Source organism: Oncorhynchus tshawytscha, linkage group LG08 (genome assembly GCF_018296145.1).
Source record: "Oncorhynchus tshawytscha isolate Ot180627B linkage group LG08, Otsh_v2.0, whole genome shotgun sequence".
Classification (NCBI taxonomy): domain Eukaryota; kingdom Metazoa; phylum Chordata; class Actinopteri; order Salmoniformes; family Salmonidae; genus Oncorhynchus; species Oncorhynchus tshawytscha.
This window is the reverse complement of record NC_056436.1, coordinates 8,271,940-8,282,580: the sequence shown is the minus strand read 5'-3', so window position 1 is coordinate 8,282,580 and position 10,641 is coordinate 8,271,940. Positions and strand designations below refer to the sequence as shown.

At 46.9% G+C, this 10,641-nt stretch overlaps 1 protein-coding gene across 3 annotated transcripts in view; it reads left to right on the top strand.

The window, feature by feature from the left end:
- LOC112222446 (solute carrier family 22 member 13) overlaps positions 1-8,696 on the top strand; it is a 13,337-nt gene extending 4,641 nt beyond the window's left edge. Inside the window, exons 5-11 of one of the 3 annotated variants that reach the window (XR_006083859.1) lie at positions 1,286-1,388; positions 1,472-1,737; positions 1,906-2,123; positions 2,266-2,374; positions 3,748-3,997; positions 6,902-7,033; positions 7,922-8,696. Coding sequence is in view for 2 of the 3 variants with exons in the window: in XM_042325174.1 (XP_042181108.1) it covers positions 1,286-1,388; positions 1,472-1,737; positions 1,906-2,123; positions 2,266-2,374; positions 3,748-3,997; positions 7,922-7,945 (970 nt within the window). In the remaining variant the exon portion in view is untranslated. Of the gene's footprint in view, positions 1-1,285; positions 1,389-1,471; positions 1,738-1,905; positions 2,124-2,265; positions 2,375-3,747; positions 3,998-6,901; positions 7,034-7,921 lie in introns of those variants that run through there. The other 2 variants (XM_042325174.1, XM_042325175.1) reach the window with 2 other exon arrangements.
- Positions 8,697-10,641: the final 1,945 nt, after the last annotated feature.

Genomic DNA, 10,641 nt, shown 5'->3' with positions numbered 1-10,641 from the left:
CACACACAGCTACACTTGGGACTGGCACACACACAGATCCTCTGTCTGCCTGTCTTCAGTGAGTAGACACACACACACACACACACACACACACACACACACAGCTACACCTGGGACTGGCCGTACCACAGATCCTCTGTCTGCCTCTCTTCTAGTGAGTACACACACACAGCTACACTTGGGACTGGCCGTACCACAGATCCTCTGTCTGCCTCTCTACTAGTGAGTACCACACACACACAGCTACACCTGGGACTGGCCGTACCACAGATCCTCTGTCTGCCTGTCTTCTAGTGAGTACACACACACACAGCTACACCTGGGACTGGCCGTACCACAGATCCTCTGTCTGCCTCTCTACTAGTGAGTACACACACAAACAGCTACACCTGGGACTGGCCGTACCACAGATCCTCTGTCTGCCTCTCTTCTAGTGAGTACACACACACACACACACAGCTACACCTGGGACTGGCCGTACCACAGATCCTCTGTCTGCCTCTCTTCTAGTGAGTACACACACACACACACAGCTACACCTGGGACTGGCCGTACCACAGATCCTCTGTCTGCCTCTCTACTAGTGAGTAACACACACACAGCTACACCTGGGACTGGCCGTACCACAGATCCTCTGTTGGCCTCTCTTCTAGTGAGTACACACACACACACAGCTACACCTGGGACTGGCCGGACCACAGATCCTCTGTCTGCAACTCTACTAGTGAGTAACACACACACACAGCTACACCTGGGACTGGCCGTACCACAGATCCTCTGTCTGCCTCTCTTCTAGTGAGTACACACACACAGCTACACCTGGGACTGGCCGTACCACAGATCCTCTGTCTGCCTCTCTACTAGTGAGTACACACACAAACAGCTACACCTGGGACTGGCCGTACCACAGATCCTCTGTCTGCCTCTCTACTAGTGAGTAACACACACACACACACACACACACACACACACACACACACACACACACACACACACACACACACACACACAGCTACACCTGGGACTGGCCGTACCACAGATCCTCTGTCTGCCTGTCTTCTAGTGAGTACACACACACACACACACACACACACACACACACACACACACACACACACACACACACAGCTACACCTGGAACTGGCCGTACCACAGATCCTCTGTCTGCCTCTCTACTAGTGAGTACACACACAGTGTTCAGAGTTGACTATAATGTGGTATTCTTATGCAAATAGAAATGTAGTTTGACAGAGAAATAATAATGATAACTCTCTCTCTCTCTTAGTTCTATTCCTGAGTCTCCTCGCTGGCTGCTCCTGAAGAGGAGAGCAGAGACTCTGGAGGCATATAGGAGACACAGTCCTGAGGACAAACGCTTTCTAGACCTGGTACAAACACACACACACACACACACACACACATCAGTGTTCCCTAACCCAACTCAAGCCTGTGTGTGGTCTTTCTGACCTAGTTGTTGGACACAGAGGGGAAGGACCTGCAGGAAGTCCACCTGGAGACACACACACTGGAGACTGGCACACCTGACAATGAGACACACCCACTTGAGACTGACACACCTGACAGTGAGACACACACACTGGAGACTGACACACCTGACAATAAGACACACACACCAAAGGCAGACACACAAACATGGGAGGAACACACACTTTCCCACTGCGGACACATGAGAAGTCCCACCATCCTACTGCGCCTGGTCATCTTGAGTTACATTGGGTAGGTCAGTGTGTGTGTGTGTGTGTGTGTGTGAGAGAGGCTGTCAGATTCTACCTCTGTATTCTATTTGACAGGTCTGTTCTACAGTATTTGTCTGATGCGTCTTTCCCCCTGTGTGTGTGTGTGTGTGTGTGTGTGTGTGTGTGTGTGTGTGTGTGTGTGTGTTAGGCTAGCATCAGCCCTGACGTACTACGGTATCTGTATGAATGTCGGGCGGTTCGGGGTGGATGTCTTCCTGGCTCAGTTCTTCAGCGGCCTATCAGAGGCTCCCTGCCTGCTCGTCCCATTCCTATTGGCTCGCTGGGGCAGACGCCCAATCAGCATGCTATCCCTGTTCCTCAGTGGCTCCTTCTGCCTGCTGTCCCTGCTCGCATCACGCTTCTACGGTAAGCACACTCACACACACACACACACACACACACACACACACACACACACACACACACACACACACACACACACACACTCCAGTGATCCAACAGTGTGTGTGTGTGTGTGTGTGTGTTGTTTGTGTGTGTGTGTGTGTAGCTGTCCCAGGGTTGGTGATAACTCTGGCCCTGGTGGGGAAGCTGTGTATGCAGACCACTGTGTTTGTCTCTGTACTCTACGGCATCGAACTCTTCCCTACGCTCATCAGGTACGGAGTGTGTGTGTGTGTGTGTGTGTGTGTGTGTGTGTGTGTGTGTGTGTGTGTGTGTGTGTGTGTGTGACCCCTGATGTATAGCTAGTGTTACAGGACTGGTCAGTCCCTATCTCAACCAAGGAGACACACAGCACTGATGTAGTTCCCTCATGTCTTGTTCATCCTGCTGAGTCATAGGTGACATTAATACATGCTCTGCAAACAGAGATAGACACATCATCTATGAATCAATTATCACCCACGTGTGTACACTACCATTCAAAAGTTTGGGGTCACATAGAAATGTCCTTGTTGTGTCCAAATGTGTCCATTTAAAATAACATCAAATTGATCAGAAATACAGTGTAGACATCGCTAATGCTGTAAATAACTATTGTAACTGGAAATGGCCGAATTTATGAAAATGGAATATCTACATAAATGGGCCTCTGTACGCCTATCAGAAACCATCACTCTTGTGTTCCAATGGCACGTTGTGTTAGCTAATCCAAGTTTATAATTTTAAAAGGCTAATTGATCATTAGAAAACCCTTTTGCAATTATGTCAGCACAGCTGATAACTGTTGTCCTGATTTAAAGAAGCAATTAAACAGACCTTCTTTAGACTAGTTGAATATCTGGAGCATCAGCATTTGTGGGTTCGATTACAGGCTCAAAATGGCCAGAAACAAAGAACTTTCTTCTGAAACTCGTCAGTCTATTCTTGTTCTGAGAAATGAAGGCTATTCCATGTGAGAAATTGCCAAGAAACTGAAGATCTCGTACAAGTTGTGTACTACTCCCGTCACAGAACAACGCAAACTGGCTCTAACCAGAATAGAAAGAGGAGTGGGAGGCCACGGTGAACAACTGAGTAAGAGGACAAGTACACTAGAGTGTCTAGTTTGAGAAACAGACGCCTCACAAGTCATCAAATGGCAGCTTCATTAAATAGTACCTGCAAAACACCAGTCTCAACGTTAACAGTGAAGAGGTGATTCTGGGATGCTGGCCTTCTAGGCAGAGTTCCTTTGTCCAGTGTCTGCCCATCTTAATCTTTTCTTTTTATTGGCCAGTCTGAGATATGTTTTTTTCTTTGCAACTTTGCCTTGCAATTTTGCCTCAACTTTACTGGTGATGTTGAGACTGGTGTCTTGTGGGTACTATTTAATGAAGCTGCCAGTTGAGGACTTGTGAGGAGTCTGTTTCTCAAACTAAACACTCTAATGTACTTGTCCTCTTGCTCAGTTGTGCACCGTGGCCTCCCACTCCTCTTTCTATTCTGGTTAGAGTCAGTTGAATTATTTGTGTTATCCTATCAACACAGCAAGTACGGTGTGTGTGTGTGTGTGTGTGTGTGTGTGTGTGTGTGTGTGTGTGTGTTTCAGACAGAAGTGTGTGGGCTTGGTGTGTCTGTGTTACAGGGTGGGCTGTATCCTGAATGCGGTGATCAGTCCTAGAGGAGAAACCATCCCATTGGCCGCTATGATCCTTTATGGGAGTGGCCCCATTGTTGGGGCAGGACTGTGTCTGTTTCTACCGAAACCAGTGGTGTGCCGCTCCCTGATTCGCTGGAGGACTGTGACAGACAGCCCAGTCTTCATCTACCAACCTTCCCTTCCCTTTGGTCTTCAGAGGGTGAGAGACCCCTGATGTGTGTGTGTGTGTGTGTGTGTGTGTGTGTGTGTGTGTGTGTGTGTGTGTGTGTGTGTGTGTGTGTGTGTGTGTGTGTGTGTGTGTGTGTGTGTGTGTGTTCTTACTGCAGTGGTCACCAACCTTTTCTGAGTCAAAATGTCAAGATCTACCGCTTATATATATATTTTCTTTAACACAACTATTAAATGTATGCCTATGCAACACTAACCAACATGAACCAGTTCTGTAGCAGTAAGCTATAGGCCCAATACATTAAGAGATGAGTGAGTTTACATTTTAAATAATTAGCTTTTATTATTTCATTTCATTTTATAATGTTTTATTTTTTATTATGGTGCCTGCATCTGATGGTCAGTCTCAGCGGAGGGCTGAGAGCAGCAGACTGAGGGTCAGTCTCAGCGGAGGGCTGAGAGCAGCAGACTGAGGGTCAGTCTCAGCGGAGGGCTGAGAGCAGCAGACTGAGGGTCAGTCTCAGCGGAGGGCTGAGAGCAGCAGACTGAGGGTCTGTCTCAGCGGAGGGCTGAGAGCAGCAGACTGAGGGTCTGTCTCAGCGGAGGGCTGAGAGCAGCAGACTGAGGGTCTGTCTCAGCGGAGGGCTGAGAGCAGCAGACTGAGGGTCAGTCTCAGCGGAGGGCTGAGAGCAGCAGACTGAGGGTCAGTCTCAGCGGAGGGCTGAGAGCAGCAGACTGAGGGTCTGTCTCAGCGGAGGGCTGAGAGCAGCAGACTGAGGGTCAGTCTCAGCGGAGGGCTGAGAGCAGCAGACTGAGGGTCAGTCTCAGCGGAGGGCTGAGAGCAGCAGACTGAGGGTCAGTCTCAGCGGAGGGCTGAGAGCAGCAGACTGAGGGTCAGTCTCAGCGGAGGGCTGAGAGCAGCAGACTGAGGGTCAGTCTCAGCGGAGGGCTGAGAGCAGCAGACTGAGGGTCAGTCTCAGCGGAGGGCTGAGAGCAGCAGACTGAGGGTCAGTCTCAGCGGAGGGCTGAGAGCAGCAGACTGAGGGTCAGTCTCAGCGGAGGGCTGAGAGCAGCAGACTGAGGGTCAGTCTCAGCGGAGGGCTGAGAGCAGCAGACTGAGGGTCAGTCTCAGCGGAGGGCTGAGAGCAGCAGACTGAGGGTCCGTCTCAGCGGAGGGCTGAGAGCAGCAGACTGAGGGTCAGTCTCAGCGGAGGGCTGAGAGCAGCAGACTGAGGGTCAGTCTCAGCGGAGGGCTGAGAGCAGCAGACTGAGGGTCAATCTCAGCGGAGGGCTGAGAGCAGCAGACTGAGGGTCAGTCTCAGCGGAGGGCTGAGAGCAGCAGACTGAGGGTCTGTCTCAGCGGAGGGCTGAGAGCAGCAGACTGAGGGTCAGTCTCAGCGGAGGGCTGAGAGCAGCAGACTGAGGGTCAGTCTCAGCGGAGGGCTGAGAGCAGCAGACTGAGGGTCAGTCTCAGCGGAGGGCTGAGAGCAGCAGACTGAGGGTCAGTCTCAGCGGAGGGCTGAGAGCAGCAGACTGAGGGTCAGTCTCAGCGGAGGGCTGAGAGCAGCAGACTGAGGGTCAGTCTCAGCGGAGGGCTGAGAGCAGCAGACTGAGGGTCAGTCTCAGCGGAGGGCTGAGAGCAGCAGACTGAGGGTCCGTCTCAGCGGAGGGCTGAGAGCAGCAGACTGAGGGTCAGTCTCAGCGGAGGGCTGAGAGCAGCAGACTGAGGGTCAGTCTCAGCGGAGGGCTGAGAGCAGCAGACTGAGGGTCAGTCTCAGCGGAGGGCTGAGAGCAGCAGACTGAGGGTCAGTCTCAGCGGAGGGCTGAGAGCAGCAGACTGAGGGTCCGTCTCTCAACATCCCTCCGCTCTCCCTTTCCTCCGCTGACACGGACTCAAAAGGAACACCATCTGTGTTACGGTTTTCTTCCGTCGAAGGAGAGTCGGACCAAAATGCAGCGTGGTAATTTAGATACATGTTTAATAAACACGACAATACAAAAACAAGAAACGGAATGTGAAAACCTATACAGCCTATTCTGGTGACAAATAAACACAGAGACAGGAACAATCACCCACGAAACACTCAAAGAATATGGCTGCCTAAATATGGTTCCCAATCAGAGACAACGATAATCACCTGCCTCTGATTGAGAACCGCCTCAGGCAACCATAGACTTTTCTAGAAAACCCTACTAAGCCACAATCTCAATACCCACTAAAACCCCAATACAAATACACACCACAAAATAAACCCATGTCACACCCTGGCCTGACCAAATAAATAAAGAAAACACAAAATACTAAGACCAGGGCGTGACAATCTGATGGCGAAACTTGAGTCGAACCGCATTATTTCTGCCTTGTGCACAAATTCATGTTGTTACTCCGATGAACAGAGGAAGTGAAACATTCCTGGATATTAAAAAAGACCCAAGCTGCTAATAATAACAACAGTGTCTATAGAGACACTTTCCTTCTCATTCATTACTGCTGCAGTGTTGGTTGTAGCGCTGAGTGGAAGTAGGGAGAATGCACATTTTATGACTTATAAAAGTGTTGATTGCAAAGTGTTGACAGTGCTGAGTAAGAACTTCAACATAAACTCACTGATAAAAACAGCAGCCCTTTGCTCTATTCGCAGACCTTCTCTCTAGTGGTGGTTTTAAACGTTTTGAAATCTCACAGTATCAACTTTACTGTAGCTTTCTGTTACGCCTGCTACGTTACTGCAGACACGGTCATCTGAGCCATTCGATAGAGGTACACTTGATTTGCTCTCTGGGCCCACCAGGAAAGCAGTTTGTACCCATGAAACGGTTCAAAAATGGCAACAGTTTGCCTACCCTGCGCGCAGAGTGAATCAAGTGCACCTACCACCAACAGCGTGATAGGAATAACAAGGAACACAAGGCTTTATCGTTGTTTTTTTTACAGAAATGTTTGGTGATCGACTAGAAATGCCTTGGAGGTGGCGATCAACTGGTTGGTGACTTGTTGTCTCTCTTCAGTGCGTCGTCAACAGCAGCTGACTGTGAAATGCTATACTCAAGAGTTCACAGGCAGCTGGTGTGTTATGTAACCTCTCCTTTTAGGTCAGCTATTTTCCCCCTTTTCTCACTCTCCCTCTACCTCTATCGGGCTGCAACGTCCCTCTTTCCGCGGGTTATGGTTCCAGGAATTGACACGGCCACTCATTTTCAGCCTACACAAATTATAACATGCATTTGATCGTGTTTCCAAGTGGTGAATAGCTACAAAAGTGGTGTGAACCATCAATTCAGATGATTAGAAATCTCTTTACACAAATGGTTATGATATATATTTTTTAAAGTCAATGGTTCAACACTGTGTACATAGTTAGAAGGCAAAAAAAAATAAAAAATCCCATATAGCATTGCGGTCTGTATCGTCCAATCACAGAACAGATACAAGTCACGTGGTCTGTTAGAGAACGCATGATGAAACATTATAGCAGCTAACATGTCATGTGACTTGTATCTGCTCTGTGATTGGACGATACAGACCACGAGGTTGCACTTTGAAACATAAACTGACGGTAAAGGCTGGATTTCTCAACACAGAGGTACTACATGTGCACCTCATTATAGGAATTGTTTTGCAATCTCAGTAGGTTGTGGGTTAACTGCCTGTTCAGGGGCAGAACGACAGATTTGTACCTTGTCAGCTCAGGGGTTTGAACTTGCGACCTTCCGGTTACTAGTCCAACTCTCTAACCACTAGGCTACCCTGCCGTTTAAAAAAAAAAATGATGTGGAAACAATGTTGATTTAACCAGTTTGTGCCCAGTGGGATAACCGTAACCCCCAGTCTGTGGCCTGCTAACCAGAGTCCTGGACCAAGACACATGTTCAATTGAGACACACATTCTGAGGAATAGTGGACTCTTGTTGGTTAACGTCTCTCCAGCTGAGATTTGTGTGTATTTCCTGACAGGTGCTCAGCGGATGCCCCAGCTGACAAAGCCTGTCCATTCCTGGGAGACACAGACCCAGAGAAGCCCTCCCACAACCCACAGGATCTCAACTGACTCAAATTGCACATACTCACACACACACACCACAAACACACACATGCTGTAGATACATGTATTTGAAGTTCCATGGTGCTCAGTTGGTACAGAACACAATAAACTGGGAGGTACTACCTGAACTTTGAACAATAAACATTGCACTACATTTTGCGACGTTGTTCCCTACTGAACACGACCCTGGTTCTAGTGTTTTATAGGTTTGATCCTGTATCTCCCACAGCCTGTAGAGGCTTGCTGAGAGTGTGTTTAAACACAGACCTGTCTGTGAGATGTGAGGAAACATTGCTAATGTAGCATTGTATAAACAGCTCTGCACGAAGGTTGTGTGTGTGCATTTTCTGTACGTGTGTGTTATCCTCGCACAATCATGAACCTTCCTTGCACCTTGCTTACATTTCTACACTGTGTTTCATATCAAGTTGACTTGAGATGGGGGGGGGCTGTCTTATCATAAAGGGTGTGGTCTTGTTGCTGTATGTTTGGTATTGAAATCAGATGTCTGTAGTTATGTGTAGGAATGTTGTCCTGTCTGGTGGCAGGGTCAGGCTGTTGAAATGACCAATTGTTTCCCATGATATGCTGTTGTGTGTTCTTATAGGCATTTGACATGCTGAGGAATGTTCTCCTGTACAGTCTGTAGATTTCCTGTTCTTTGCTATTAAATTAAAAAAAATAGCATTTTCAATTTCATAAGAATGTGTGTTTGTCTGGCTTGGGTCTAGGGTTGCAAAATTCCTATAACTTCCCCCAGGTTTTCCAGAAATCCTGGTTAGATATGTCCTGGTATTACATGGGAATAAGTAGCAAATTCTGGGAATCCTCCAACCAGGATTTCTGGGAAACCGGGGAATTTGGGGAAAGTTACCCAATCAGGGGCAAGAATCAACTATAAGGAAATTAGGGATCCTCACACGGATATAGTTTCTCCCCAGTATATTATTACCCTTGACGAAGATGAAACTGGGGAACTATATTCTGTGTGTGTGTTGGGCCCCTCATTTCTTTATCTGCACCGGTGGTTTAGGAGTTTAGGATGTGCATATATCACCCTCCTGTTCTGCAATAATCAACTTAGTCACCCTGGACAATCATTCACCATTCACACTAATCTGTTCACACGTACAAAACAAAGCAGGTGCTTAGTGGTGCATTGTCATGTGGACATGGGGAGTTAGAACGAAATCACCTCTATGACATCGTAGAAAGAGGAGGAAGGGAAGCGCTACTAAGGTACACAATAGTACATTTTGGTAGATAGAAGGTGCTCTTAGGTAAAAGGGGTGTATTGCTCATCAAAAAGAAAGGAGAACCAAGGCGCTCTTCATATAATGAATTAAAATGCTTCTATACACCTATATGACATCTTAACCAGCCGTGCTTCCACCAATCCCATGCTTTTAAATGCATGACAGGGCATATGAGGTTATTATTGTGGTTACCTATTGTGTTATTGACTGTGTTTGTTTATTCCATTGGTAACTCTGTGTTGTTGTTTGTGTCGCACCGTTTTGCTTTATCTTGGCCAGGTCACAGTTGTAAATGAGAACTTGTTCCCAACTAGACTACCTGGTTAAATAAAGGTGAAATAAATAAAAAAATTAAAAAATGAGGTGAAGGTAGGGAATGGGGATTCAGACTGACAGTAGATGTACATCACCCTCCTCTGGACAGAAGAGAAACTACACCAGGTTATTTAATAATATCCACACATCCTTAGAGAAACCCATACAGGTTTGTTAAGATAAAATATGATTTAATATTAAATAAGTTGATCCAGCATCGTAACAACGGCAGAATGGCGAGTAGCGTGTGCACATAAACATCCCCACAGCATGATGCTGCCACCACCATGCTTCACCGTAGGGATGGTGCCAGGTTTACTCCAGACGTGACGCTTGGCATTCAGGCCAAAGAATTCAATCTTGGTTTCATCAGACCATGTTTCTCATGGTCTGAGAGTCCTTTAGGTGCCTTTTGGCAAACTCCAAGCAGGCAGTCATGTGGTACATACAGACCTTATATAGACCGGTGTGTGCCTTTCCAAATCATGTCCAATCAATTGAATTTACCACAGATGGACTCCAATCAAGTTGTAGAAACATTTCAAGGATGACCAATGGAAACAGGATGAACTTGAGCTCAATTTCCATTCTCATAGCGAAGTTGTTTTATATTTTTGATTTATACATTTGCAAACATTTCTAAAAACTTGTTTTTGCTTTTTCATTATGGTGTATTGTGTTGTCATTATGGTGTATTGTGTTGTCATTATGGGGTATTGTGTTGTCATTATGGTGTATTGTGATGTCATTATGGTGTATTGTGTTGTCATTATGGGGTATTGTGATGTCATTATGGTGTATTGTGTTGTCATTATGGGGTATTGTGATGTCATTATGGTGTATTGTGTTGTCATTATGGGGTATTGTGATGTCATTATGGTGTATGTCATTATGGGGTATTGTGTTGTCATTGTGTGTTGTCATTATGGGGTATTGTGATGTCATTATGGGGTATTGTGATGTCATTATGGGGTATTGTGTTGTCATTATGGTGTATTGTGATGTCATTATGTATTGTCATTATGGTGTATTGTGATGTCATTATGGTGTATTGTGATGTC